This window comes from Pristiophorus japonicus, chromosome 2, assembly GCF_044704955.1.
Source record: "Pristiophorus japonicus isolate sPriJap1 chromosome 2, sPriJap1.hap1, whole genome shotgun sequence".
NCBI classification, from domain to species: domain Eukaryota; kingdom Metazoa; phylum Chordata; class Chondrichthyes; family Pristiophoridae; genus Pristiophorus; species Pristiophorus japonicus.
Window position 1 is genome coordinate 47,139,336 of NC_091978.1, and position 13,913 is coordinate 47,153,248.

The window sequence follows — 13,913 nt, forward strand, 5'->3', positions numbered from 1 at the left end:
GCACCCTATTGTCCTTAAACCAACTTGATAAACGTCGCAAGCCTCTGAAAGAATAAAAGTGTTTCGTAATGATAAAATTGATTCTGTGTATATATATAAATGTTAAAAGTGTAGATTTTACGAAAAGACAAGTTTGAAGAAACAAAATGGATGCCTTCCCCAAGTTCATGTCCTCTGGCTGGCCAGAGCTCAAGTTACAAAGGAAGCATGGCTTTGAAACTCACCAAACTAGAAAAGATGTTAATTGGAAATATTGTGTTCCGAACACAGATGAGGCTGCCCACAGGGAGGTTAAAGTAACAGTAACCTCAGTCTTTAATAAGACACTCCAGAGTGAGGAACAGGCCTTAGGGGCCGGCTTATATACAGTGCTCCCAAGGGGTCCCGGCATCCCTTGGGACTTCAGGGGATGAGCTCCCTGGTGGTGGAACATGGGAGTGCATGCTTTACAGATGCACAACATCACTTTCCCCTCCCCCCACCGCAAAGTCAAAGTGAAAACTATTTACAAGGTGAGGCGGTCGGGAGCCTTTCTTTCCCTGGTGGACCACCTCGGTACAAATGTCTGTTCTGGTGTGTTGGCTGTGCCCTCGCTGGGCTGGCGTGTTGTTGGCCCTGCAGGGCTGCTGGGTGAGCCTGGCCTTGCTGGGCTGTTGGGTGTGATGGTTTCGATTTCCTGGTCCGGCGTGGTGTCGTTGATCCTTTGGGTGTGTGTTGTGGGCTCGACAAAGGTGGTGTCTGCTATGGATTGTTCAGGGCAGTCTGTGAACCGCAGCCTCGTTTAGTCCAGATGCTTTCTGCAAATTTGTCCATTGTCTAGTTTGACTACAAACACCCTATTCCCTTCTTTAGCTATCACCGTGCCCGCGATCCACTTGGAACCATGTCCATAGTTTAGCACATACACAGGGTCATTCAGATCAATTTCCCGTGACACAGTGGCGCGACCATCGTTTACATTTTGATGCTGCCGCCTGCTCTCCACCTGATCATGCAGGTTGGGGTGAATCAGCGAGAGTCTGGTTTTAAGTGTCCTTTTCATGAGTAGCTCAGCCGGGGGCACCCCTGTGAGCGAGTGGGGTCTCGTGCAGTAGCTGAGCAGTACTCGGGACAGGCGGGTTTAGAGTGAGCCTTCTGTGACTCGTTTAAGGCTATGTTTGAAGGTTTGTACTGCTCGCTCTGCCTGCCCATTGGAGGCTGGTTTAAATGGGGCCGAGGTGACATGTTTAATCCCATTGCGGGTCATCAATTCTTTAAATTCGGCACTGGTGAAACATGGCCCGTTGTCACTGACCAGTATGACAGGCAGGCCGTGGGTGGCAAACATGGCCCTCAGGCTTTCAAATGGTGGCGGTGGCGGTGCTTCCCAACATTATTTCACATTCAATCCATTTTGAAAAAGCATCCACCACCACCAGGAACATTTTACCGAGAAACGGGCCCGCATAGTCGACATGGATCCTCGACCATGGTCTGGAGGGCCAGGACCACAAATTTAGTGGTGCCTCTCTGGGTGCATTGCTCAACTGAGCACACACGCTGCATTGCCGTATACAGGACTCTAAGTCAGAGTCGATACCGGTATTGATCCTGTATCGAGAAACAATTAATAGTTACTTTATAATCGCTGCAAATCCTGACCGTGCCATCATTTTTGAGTACTGGAACAATCGGGCTGGCCCACTCGCTGAATTCCACTGGGGAGATGATGCCCTCTCGTTGCAGCCTGTCCAGCTCAATTTCCACTCTCTCCTTCATCATGTGAGGTACCGCTCGCGCCTTGTGGTGAATGGGTCGTGCCTCTGGGACCAAGTGGATCTGCACCTTCGCCCGGAAAAGTTTCCAATGCCTGGCTCAAAAAGGGAAGGAACTTTGTTGAGAACCTGGGTACATGAGACCTCATCGACATGTGATAGTGCTCGGATGTCATCCCAGTTCCAGCGGATTTTGCCCAGCCAGTTCCTTCCAAGCAGTGTGGGGCCGTCGCCCGGGACAATCCAGAGTGGCAGTTCATGCACCGTGCACTCGTAGGTGACCTTGACCATGGCGCTGCCCAGGACAGTGATAAGCTCTTTGGTGTACGTTCTTAGTTTCGTGTGGATGGGGCTCAGGGCTGGTCTGAATGCCTTGTTGCACCACAGTCTCTCAAACATCTTCATGATGGATTGGCTAGTGCCAGTGTCCAGTTCCATGGCTACGGGTAAACCATTCAATTTTACGTTTAGTATTATAGGTGGACATTTCGTCGAAAATGTGTGCACCCCGTGTACTTCAGCATCTGCTTCCTCTCTCTGAGGCTCGAAATTGCTTTGATCCACCATGGACCGATCTTCCTCTGCCACGTGGTGGCTAGCAGGTTTTGCAGAGCTTGCAGCTCGTTTGCAAGCTCGTTGGAGGTGCCCCATTGTTCCACAGCTCTTGCAAACATACCCTTTGAAGTGGCATGAATAGGTTGAATGGAAGCCTCCACAATGCCAACAAGGTGTGAATTGCCTTTGTTGGGGACCTTGAGTTATCTGGGTCACCTGAGGCCTGCTGGCAGTTGCAGACGCATGGGTTCTGCCTTGTACTTTTCTGCTCGCAAACACAGTTCCAGTTAATTTAAGAACATTGCTAGCACTTGTGTGCTGAGCGATTTGTTTGGTGTTATCACTGGTGTACATAAATGCCTGTGCTATCACAATGGCCTTACTGAGGGTCGGTGTCTCTACAGTCAAAAGTTTTTGCGGATGGTCTCGTGGCCAGTGCCCAGTCCAAAAAAGTCTCTGAGCATTTGCTCCAGGTAGCCATCAAACTCACATTGTCCTGCAAGTCGCCTTAGCTCGGCGATGTAGCTCGCCACTTCCTGACCTTCAGATCGCTGACACGTGTAGAACCGATACCTCGCCATCAGCACGCTCTCCCTCGGGTTAAGATGCTCCCGAACCAATGTACACAGCTCCTCATACGACCTATCTGTGGGTTTCACCGGAGCCAGAAGATTCTTCATGAGGCTGTAGGTCGGTGCCCCGTAGACCGTGAGGAGGACCGCTCTCCTTTTTGCAGCGCTTCCTTCTCCGTCCAGCTCGTTGGCTGCAAAGTACTGGTCTAGCCGTTCGACATAGGCTTCCCAGTCCTCACCCTCCGAGAACTTCTCCAGGATGCCCACAGTTTGCTGCATCTTTGCGTTGGATTCGTATTCTCGTCGCCAGTTATTGCGTTCCTAACACAGATGAGGCTGCACACAGGGAGGTTAAAGTAACAGTGACCTCAGTCTTTAATAAGACACTCCAGAGTGAGGAACAGGCCTTAGGGGCCGGCTTATATACAGTGCTCCCAAGAGATGCTGGGATCCCTTGGGACTTCAGGGGATGAGCTCCCTGGTGGCGGAACATGGGAGTGCATGCGTTACAGATACACAACAGGAAAGCCATTAACCTAATCAAGGAATGGCACCGTCCCGCCAGACAGACATGTATGAGGAAAAGCCAATCAGGAACAGCCCTGGAACCAGACCTAATCCTGAGGCTTTCTGAGAAACAATGGTATAATAAGTCAAGCCAAAGATTGCTGGGTCTCTTCTCTCTCTCTTTTCTTAAGCACACGGCAAAAAGCAGGACCTCCCTCTACAGACAAAGGAGCAGGCCGTGTGCTTTGCCAGAGGGAAGTAAAGTATACCGTTTTGTACCTTTTTTATTGTAACATCATTGTATCTGTTGTAATTAAGTAGAGTCCGTAGGATACTAATAGACTGCTGTTTTGTTCGATAGGCTATTTGCATATGTTTAATAAACTTACTCTAAATTGTTTTAAAATAATTGGTCTTGCTGTCAATTTAATGCCAATGATTTAGAAATCTTACACCTCCAACATCCAGTTTGTATCCCACGTCGAGTCTCTCCCAAAACTACATTTCTCCACCTCCAGCTCATTGCCCTCTTACACTGCTCACTTTACTCATACTGCCCAAAGCCTAATCCTCATCATCACTTTTAGGACGAGTTTTCCTTGCAAGACTCCCTACCTCCGCCTGATACGAGCGTTAGTTAGTCCAGCACTCCAATAGCCTGGGTCCTTTTCCACACAAGGTCCTTTTCATCGATCATTCTTGTCCTCCCCAAGCTCCACTGAAGCCTTGACAAGATTCTTGTTTTCCAATCTCTCCATGGCCTTATTCCACTGTATGTATTCGATCTTCTCTAACCATAAATCCTGACTGCAATTACTTCCCATCTAACTTCGGATTATCGGATGCTCCCCAATTCCTCTTCTCCACCGTCAGAGGGAGTCATTCAAGCAGTTCTTTCCCTAAATTATTTTGCCTTGCTACCTCCTCCTCAGCCGTTGACAGACAGGATTAGTTTGAGCAGTGATGCCCTTCTTGATTCATGGGCCTGTCGACGCTCACTGCCTAATCTCACACATGGAGATGGCCATTTTCAAAATGCACTGGGATGCTCAGCACTGGGCCACAGCATATCTTCAGGAGAGAAGTTCTTTCCTTGAAAGCAATTTTAACCCCCTGTTGTGGTACAGTTCACCAGGTACTGATTGTCCCCCAGTATCTTGTCCAAGTGCCCATCAATCATCTCTGAGGCTGGAGAGTGACTGACTGCAGGCACTGCGCGTACATCATAGCTGAGCCTGATCCTTTCCCCGTTGGATTTGCACACTTGTGCACTTGCAGAGGATGCCAGGCAGTGATCAGGAGTGGAAACCCTGCTGATATTTCCTTGCCTAATCCAGTGTGTAATTGTAGCACCCTGACCACAGCCATGACTGAGCTCAACTACTTCAGATTAAACAGGAACTAATCTGGACTTTCCTGGCCTGTAATGAAGCCTTAAAATGTTTTTGAAAAATTACATTGAACCATAAAAGTTAGATTAAACTGTATCCACCCTTCTGCTCCTGTTATACAGCATCACACTGAGCATGGCATCACTAGGCACCCTATCCATATTGCACCCAGCAATCCAGGTATTAAATGAGCTATCTGCAAGTCTCTAAAATCCAAACATTTGTCATCACTCCATCCTCAAAAATGCACCCTCGACCCCCTCTTCTCCTCCAGAATTATCTGATCTCCCCCTACTCTTGGCTCCCCCCCAACTCCATGAAACCTATCCGCCAAATTCCCTGTGCAAATCCATTCAGTCCACCCCGCTCATAGCACTGAGGCTCCCCTTGCCAAAGTTACCAGAGTCATCTACTCTGATTGTGACCATGGTGCAACTCAAGCCATGGCAACATAGGAACAGGAGGAGGCCATTCAGCCCTTCGAACCTGTTGTGCCATTCAATTAGATCATGGCTAATCTATATCTTAGCCCCACCTACCCACCTTTGGTTACATAACTCCTAATATCCTTGCCGAATAAAGATCTATCAATCCCAGTTTTGAAATTGTGTATGAAGAAGTGCTCTCTAACATCATCCCTGAATGGCCTAGGGCTAATTTTAAGGCTATGCCCCTTTGTTCTAGACACACCCCCACCAGAGGAACATAAGAATATAACATAAGAACATAAGAATTCGTAGCAGGAGTGGCCATTTGGCCCTTCGTGCCTGCTCCATCATTCAATAAAATCATAGCTGATCTGATTTTGGCCTCAACTTCCCTGCCCACTCCTCATAACCCTTGACTCCCTTAGATTTCAAAAATCTGTCTATCTCCACCTTAAATATATTCAATGACCCAGCCTCCACAGCTCTCTGGGGCAGCGAATTCCACAAATTCACGATCCTCTGAGAGAAGAAATTCCTCCTCATCTCCGTTTTAAATGGATGACCCCTTATTCTGAAACTATGTTCTAGATTCCCCCATGAGGGCAAACATCCTCTCTGCATTCACCTTGTCGAGCCTCCTCCTAATCTTATACATTTCAATAAGATCACCTCTCATTCTTCTAAACTCCAATGAGTAGAGGCCCAACCTACTCAAACCTTTCTTCATAAGACAACCCCTTCATCTCAGGAATCAATTTTGTGAACCTTCTCTGAACTGCGAACAGGAAATAGCTCCTTCTCTAACTACTCTATCAACTCCCACCATGATTCCATTTTCCTGCCCCACTGTCTTCTGTTCAGTTCTGGACTAAAGCTGTGACCTCAGTATTACCTTATCCAGGAACCAGTCGGGACGACATCCTTTGGCGTCAGTGCGAAACCTTATTTTCCTGAGCGGAGCAATATCAGCAATCACCAAGTTGAAGGTGTCCTCTTGAGCTCTCTCAAATCTGGAAAGTGAATGCATCACGGAATAATGCTAAAAATAATAACAGCAGCAAGAATTAATAATCACATTGACATGAACCATTGAAGTTGGCTAGAAGGTAATCTTTGATTTGGACGTGGAAAGCGGATGTCTCCTGAGATCTGGGGCTGAATGTTCATCCTCAAAATCGAGCAGGATAGCAGTGGAACGGTGAGGCCTATTGACGGTAAAGTAATGAGAGATCATGGAGTGACGTGATCGGGGCCCAGGAGAGGCAAGGGCCTAGGGGTAGCACAGGCCAGCCCACACTGTGATTGTGTGCGCACTATGTCGCAGAGCTGGTTTCCAGTTGCCTTGGTTAATCCCTGCCACTGGACCAAGACCTAGCTCTGTCAAGCCCGTCTGGTGGCTGGTGATAAACAGCCACCACATGTTAAAAAAATCCATGCACAGGCATCTTCCACCCTTCAAGATGTAGTTGGGACCTGAATTTTAGGTCCTTCTTTGAAACACCTGTGAACTCATCCCTTTTTGGCGTGGCAGCAAGTCATCCTCGATTCGAGGGACCACCTATGATGATGAAAATAATGAACTTTGAAAGGAAAATGGCTAAGGGTTGCGGTGGTGTCGGAGCGGAGGCCAGAACATCTCTCCAAGGAATATCCACTGGGCTCAGTTGCCCGACTCCATGCTGTTAAATGCTGTACCTATAGGACCAGTACTGCATGTACAGGTACCAGAACTAGACCAGTGCAGATAGGTATCTACAGCAAATTCACTCTAACACAAAATCAAATCACAGAAATTTCGGCACAGACGATGGTTATTTCAATCCATTGTGCCAGAAGCATCCTGGCAAAGCCTATTTGCTGTCCCCGATGATTAACATGGCCCAGAGGCATAGAAACATAGAAAATAGGTGCAGAGTAGGCCATTCGGCCCTTCGAGCCTGCACTAACATTCAATATGATCATGGCTGATCATGCATTTCAGTACCTCATTCCTGCTTTCTCTCCATACCACTTGATCCCTTTAGCCGTGAGGGCCATATCTAACTCCCTTTTGAATATATCTAACGAACTGGCCCCAACAACTTTCTGCGGTAGAGAATTCCACAGGGTCACAATTCTCTGGGTGAAAAGGTTTCTCATCATCTCGGTCCTAAATGGCTTACCCCTTATCCTTAGATTGTGATCCCTGGTTCTGGACTTCCCCAACATCGGGAACATTCTTCCTGGCAGGGCATAGTGCTGGCAAAGCGGGGAGGAATTGTAAATGCAATTACAAACCTCTCTGGCCTGCTTTAGTGTTCTAAACTGTCAAGGTCAGATGTTCTGGCAGTTGCTTGAGAGGAGCAGCCAAAAAGTCTTGAGTGCCCACAATCAACCTCGGGTAATGCAAGGAAAACATCGCTTGCCTGCATACTCTCTGGTTTTCCCTGGCAACCCTGCAGACCTTCCAGTCCATGGTAGCTGGGGGCAGTCACGGTGCCAGGTTTTTCAGGCACTTCAAAACTGGTTACCCAACAATCTAATCGATCGGAAAACGAGGCAGCAAGTTACAAATGCCCTCTCTCATCTTACTTGTATACCTGTGATAGGTCAGTGCCTACTTCAGCTGCAGGCTTAACTCTGCCCACATTGAGCCCCAGAAATTCTTCCCTTTTTCCTGACCTTTGAGCTGGGGAAATGGGGCATTCTAAGGGGCCAAAAATCAGCCCCAAGGTTTTTCTCCCAATCACTCTAATCCTGAATCTAACCCTAACCCTAAATCTACAGCTAACCCTTAACTTAATGCTAAACATAAATCTAACCTTAATCCAAAACCTAAATATGACCCCAACCCTAACTCTAAATTCTAACCCTCAATCATGCCTTTATTGCCACGATCGGCAGATTGATGAACTTGAAGGTAAAACAAAGAAGTGCACCTGCTCGAATGCAACTGTGCATTGCAGTGCTTAAACGGCACACAGGGGATATCAGAGTACAAAATTGCACTCATTCAGGTGCATAAGTCTCCCTCCTTACTTTTGGTATCGGCGATTGTGCCAGCAACATGTGTAAAGAAACTGGAGGCAATTGCATATATTGAGTACACCTGTCAATGCCCATGAACACAAGGGTCACAGGTGCAGATATGGTCAAATGGGGACCACCCAACTGATGCAGAATTTGGCACTTTTATTTTCAATTGGTTGGCGTTACTACATAAAGTGTGAATCAGGTGACAGAGTGGGCTGCAGTTTCTTTAGTTTCGTTATATTGTACATGCCTCAAAACTGAAAATCCCCATCCATTAAAGCCCAAATAGTACAGAAAATACAAAATAAAGTGCCAAATGGCTGGCAAAAGACAGATTCTTTTAGTTATTGACAAATACGGATGAAAAGTAAAGGCCCTTCGGACACTACCAATGTTGAATAGTGAAAAGATGTGATGAATCAAGCAGGGGCAGGGAGGTGTTACTAGAGTTGTACAGGGCCTTGGTGAGGCCACACCTGGAGTATTGTGTACAGTTTTGGTCTCCTAACTTGAGGAAGGACATTCTTGCTATTGAGGGAGTGCAGCGAAGGTTCACCAGACTGATTCCCAGGATGGCGGAACTGACATATCAAGAAAGACTGGATCAACTGGGCTTGTATTCACTGGAGTTCAGAAGAATGAGAGGGGATCTCATAGAAACGTTTAAAATTCTGACGGGTTTAGACAGGTTAGATGCAGGAAGAATGTTCCCAATGTTGGGGAAGTCCAGAACCAGGGGTCACAGTCTAAGGATAAGGGGTAAGCCATTTAGGACCGAGATGAGGAGAAACTTCTTCACCCAGAGAGTGGTGAACCTGTGGAATTCTCTACCACAGAAAGTTGTTGAGGCCAATTCACTAAATATATTCAAAAATGAGTTAGATGAAGTCCTTACTACTAGGGGGATCAAGGGGTATGGCGAGAAAGCAGGAATGGGGTACTGAAGTTGCATGTTCAGCCATGAACTCATTGAATGGCGGTGCAGGCTAGAAGGACCGAATGGCCTACTCCTGCACCTATTTTCTGATGTTTCTATGTTTCTATGTTTCTAATGCCAAACTTGGACATTAAAGATTTCAGGAAGAAGGGAAGTCAGAAAGAGATGACATTACACTGGAGCTGGAACTCACCTGTCTCCATTTTTGTCGAGTAGCATCTCCTCTGTGCTCCCATTGGTTCCAAAGACAGACATATAAATGTTGGCATCAGTCCCACCATTTGGTGTGTCACCGGTAATCACGGTTATTTCATAAGGGACCTGTTCAACAATCATACTTACTGTCAATGCTGGCCAAATACCAGATACAACCAGCGAATCCCTCCATTATTTCACCATTACAGTTCCTATTTATTTCCCTTGTACATGATCTATTTCTCCATTTCTATTCTGATTCCATACCTACTTCCCATTCCCATTCATATCCACTGTATACAATTTCACTACTTCCAGTCCACTTTCTCATTGCTCCCAGATTCTACTTCTATGTAAGTTCTATTTTTAATTCCCATACCGACTTACTTCTTCTTCTCGTGCATTTCCAATTCCCAAACTGGACACACTTTCTATTCTCCATTTGAATCCATCCGATTGCACGGGATTGTATATTTTTTGGCATATTGGGAAACAATATGAAGCGACCCCCCCTACCTTCTGACCAATCTGGACATTTTCTGCATCGAGTATGCTGAACACCCGCGCTGTCAGCCCATCGCCTCGGTCTTTGGCAAGCCAGCATTTGCACCGAAAGACATACATCATGCCTTTGGTAGGCACTGAGATTTCCATCTCCTCCACTAGCCAGCAACTATCTGGAGAGGCACCATCGTGACCCAGCTGTTCCGAGGGAAACAGAGACACAGTCAGAGAACAATACAACATTGTCGATCAGAAAGGAAAGGAAAGGACAGGCATTGCATTTATGTAGCGCCTTTCACGACCTCAGGATGTCCCAAAGCGCTTGACAGCCACGTAAATACTTTTTGAAGTGTAGTCACTCTTTTAATGGCGGAAACACGGCAGAAAATTTGCGCACAGCAAGGTCCCACAAACAGCAATGAGATACATGACCAATTAACCGGGAGAACTGTCCCGCTCTTCTTAGAATAGTGTCATGGAATCTTTTATGTCCACCTAAGAGGGCAGACAAGGCCTTGTTTTGATATCTCATCTGAAAGAATGCACCTCTGACAGTGCAGCACTCCCTCAGTACTGCACTGGAATGTCAGCCTGGATTTAGTGTTTAAGTCCTTGGAGTGGGGCTTGAACCCACAACCTTCTGAGAGTGATTTAGTAGAATAGGCCTATGCTGTCTAGAATTCAGAAGAATGAGAGGAGATCTCATTGAGACGTATATAATTCTAGAGGGCTTGACAGGGTAGATGCTGAGAGACTGTTTTCCCTGGCCGGAGAGTCTAGAACTAGGAGTCAGAGACTCGGGATAAGGGGTCGGCCATTTAGGAATGAGATGAGGAAAAATCTCTTCACTCAGAGGGTTGCAAATCTTTAGAATTCTCTACCCTGGAGGGCTGTGGATACTGAGTATATTCTAGGCTAAGATTGATAGATTATTGGACACTAAAAAAATCAAGGGATATGGGGATAGGGTGGGAAAATGGAGTTAAGATAAATCAGTCATGATCTTATTGAATGGAGGAACAGGCTCGAGGGACTGTATGGTTTACTGTTCCTATTTCTGATGTTTTTATGAGGCAAGAGGGTTACCACTGAGCTGATGTAAAGCCCTATTACTCTGCACTGTTCAGTAAGAAGTCAGACCAGTGAACACACCTACAGCTGCCCGAAGGCTGCTGAGAATGATTAAATTAAGAACATAAGAAATAGGAGTAGGAGTAGGCCGTACGGCCCCTCGAGCCTGCTCCGCCATTCAATAAGATCATGGCTGATCTGATCATGGACTCAGCTCCACTTCTCCCCAGAACTCCTTATTCCCTTATCGCTCAAAAATCTGTCTATCTCTGCCTTAAATATATTCAATGACCCAGCCTCCACAGCTCTCTGGGGCAGTGAATTCCATAGATTTACAACCCTCAGAGAAGAAATTTCTCTTCATCTCAGTTTTAAATTCTTCTTTTATGACACGGGATTCTGGGATTTTACTGGTGTTTTGGAGTTTGAATATTGAATACTGTAAATTGGTTTTGATTTTCTGACCTTCCAACTCTGAGACATGGGTTCGAATCCAAGTCAGAAGATCTATGGTGTCAGTTGCTGTAAATTCCCACATGAATCGAGTTTTGGGAAGTCTCACACTGAGAGGCCTCGGGTGGCTGATGTGGTAAATGGGAAAAATATGACACTGGTGCAGCAGGAGTTTGGAATGAGGTATATTGTTGGAGCATCTAAGTGTCCTCTACCTCACCTACTGCCCGTTATACATCCCACCATGGACAGGAAAATCGGGTGGCATGGCTGATCTGTTACCAACCATTTTGCACCCCCAACCAAAGTTAAAATTTACGGCACACCGGAGTCCTAAAATAGAAAGTAGTCCATTTTCTAGCACTGACATTACTCACGATAAAGAGTACAAAATTCATTTTTTTAAAAAAAGGGTTTTGCTTCAAAAGATAATAATTTGTCAAGGCTCACTTTCTGACAAGACTCTGTACCCACAGTGACAACAATCCTTTCAGTAGATTGACCTCAAAATCTGCAAGACGCATAACTCAATTCGGCCAGTAGGATACTGATTTTCAGCAGTTAGTTATCGAGAACAACTAGGGGTGGTGGGGTCTTCAGGAACACCTGCCAGAGAATATATATGTGTGTGGATACCAGATGAAGACATTACTGGGGCCAGTTGTGATTGTGTCTATGGTTGAATAGCTTGCCGATACATAGAAACATAGAAAATAGGTGCAGGAGTAGGCCATTCGGCCCTTCGAGCCTGCACCACCATTCAATCAGGTCATGGCTGATCATTCACCTCAGTACCCCTTTCCTGCTTTCTCTCCATACCCCTTGATCCCTCTAGCCGTAAGGGCCATATCCAACTCCCTCTTGAACATATCCAATGAACTGGCATCAACAACTCTTTGCGGTAGGGAATTCCACAGGTTAACAACTCTCTGAATGAAGAAGTTTCTCCTCATCTCCGTCCTAAATGGCTTACCCTTTATCCTTCGACTATGTCCCCTGGTTCTGGACTTCCCCAACATTGGGAACATTCTTCCTGCATCTAACCTGTCCAATCCCGTCAGAATTTTATATGTTTCTATGAGATCCCCTCTCATCCTTCTAAACTCCAGTGAATACAGGCCCAGTCGATCCAGTCTCTCCTCATATGTCAGTCCTGCCATCCCTGGAATCAGTCTAATGAACCTTCGCTGCACTCCCTCAATAGCAAGAACATCCTTCCTCAGATTAGGAGACCAAAACTGAACACAATATTCCAGGTGAGGCCTCACTAAGGCTCTGTACAACTGCAGTAAGACCTCCCTGCTCCTATATTCAAATCCCCTAGCTATGAAGGCCAACATACCAGTTGCCTTCTTCACCGCCTGCTGTACTTGCATGCCAACCTTCAATGACTGATGAACCAGGACACCCAGGTCTCATTGCACCTCCCCTTTTCCTAATCTGCCGCCATTCAGATAATATTCAGCCTTCGTGTTTTTACCACCAAAGTGGATAACCTCACATTTATCCACATTATACTGCATCTGCCATGCCCACTCACCTAATCTGTCCAAGTCACCCTGCAACCTCTTAGCATCCTCCTCACAGCTCACACCTTAGTGTCATCTGCAAACTTGGAGATATTACACTCAATTCCTTCATCTATATCATTAATGTATATTGTAAATAGCTGGGGTCCCAGCACTGAGCCCTGTGGCACCCCACTAGTCATTGCCTGCCATTCTGAAAAGGACCCATTTATCCCGACTCTCTGCTTCCTGACTGCCAACCAGTTCTCTATCCACATCAGTACATTACCCCCATTACCATGTGCTTTAATTTTGCACACCAATCTCTTGTGTGGTAACTTGTCAAAGCCTTTTGAAGGTCCAAATACACCACATCCACTGGTCCTCCCTTGTCCACGCTACCAGTTGTCCTCAAAAAATTCTAGAAGCTTTGTCAAGCATGATTTCCCTTTCATAAATCCATGCTGACTTGGACCGATCCAGCCACTGCTTTCCAAATGCGCTGCTATTTCATCCTTAATAATTGATTCCAATATTTTCCCCACCACTGATGTCAGGCTAACCGGTCTATAATTCCCTGTTTTCTCTCTCCCTCCTTTCTTAAAAAGTGGTGTTACATTAGCTACCCTCCAGTCCTTAGGAACTGATCCAGAGTCGATAGACTGTTGGAAAATGATCACCAATGCATCCACTATTTCTAGGGCCACTTCCTTAAGTACTCTGGGATGCAGACTATCAGGCCCCGGGGATCTATTGGCCTTCAATCCCATCAATTTCCCTAACACAATTTCCCGCCTTATAAGGATTTCCTTCAGTTCCTCCTTCTCACTAGACCCTCGGTCCCCTAGTATTTCCGGAAGGTTATTTGTGTCTTCCTTCGTGAGAACAGAACCAAAGTATTTGTTTAACTGGTCCGCCATTTCTTTGTTCCCCATTATAAATTCACCTGATTCTGACTGCAAGGGACCTACGTTTGTCTTCACTAATCTTTTTCTCTCGGTGTCTAGGTGGACACGTGAAGAACGG

At 46.2% G+C, this 13,913-nt stretch overlaps 1 protein-coding gene across 1 annotated transcript in view; it reads right to left on the reverse strand.

The window, feature by feature from the left end:
• The window catches only part of loxhd1a (lipoxygenase homology PLAT domains 1a), a 279,592-nt gene that overhangs the window by 45,222 nt on the left and 220,457 nt on the right, over positions 1-13,913 (reverse strand). Inside the window, exons 33-35 of the mRNA XM_070859753.1 lie at positions 9,868-10,053; positions 9,350-9,477; positions 6,100-6,217 (exon numbers count right to left, since the gene is read on the reverse strand). Coding sequence (XP_070715854.1) covers positions 6,100-6,217; positions 9,350-9,477; positions 9,868-10,053 — 432 coding nt within the window. The remainder of the gene's footprint in view (positions 1-6,099; positions 6,218-9,349; positions 9,478-9,867; positions 10,054-13,913) is intronic.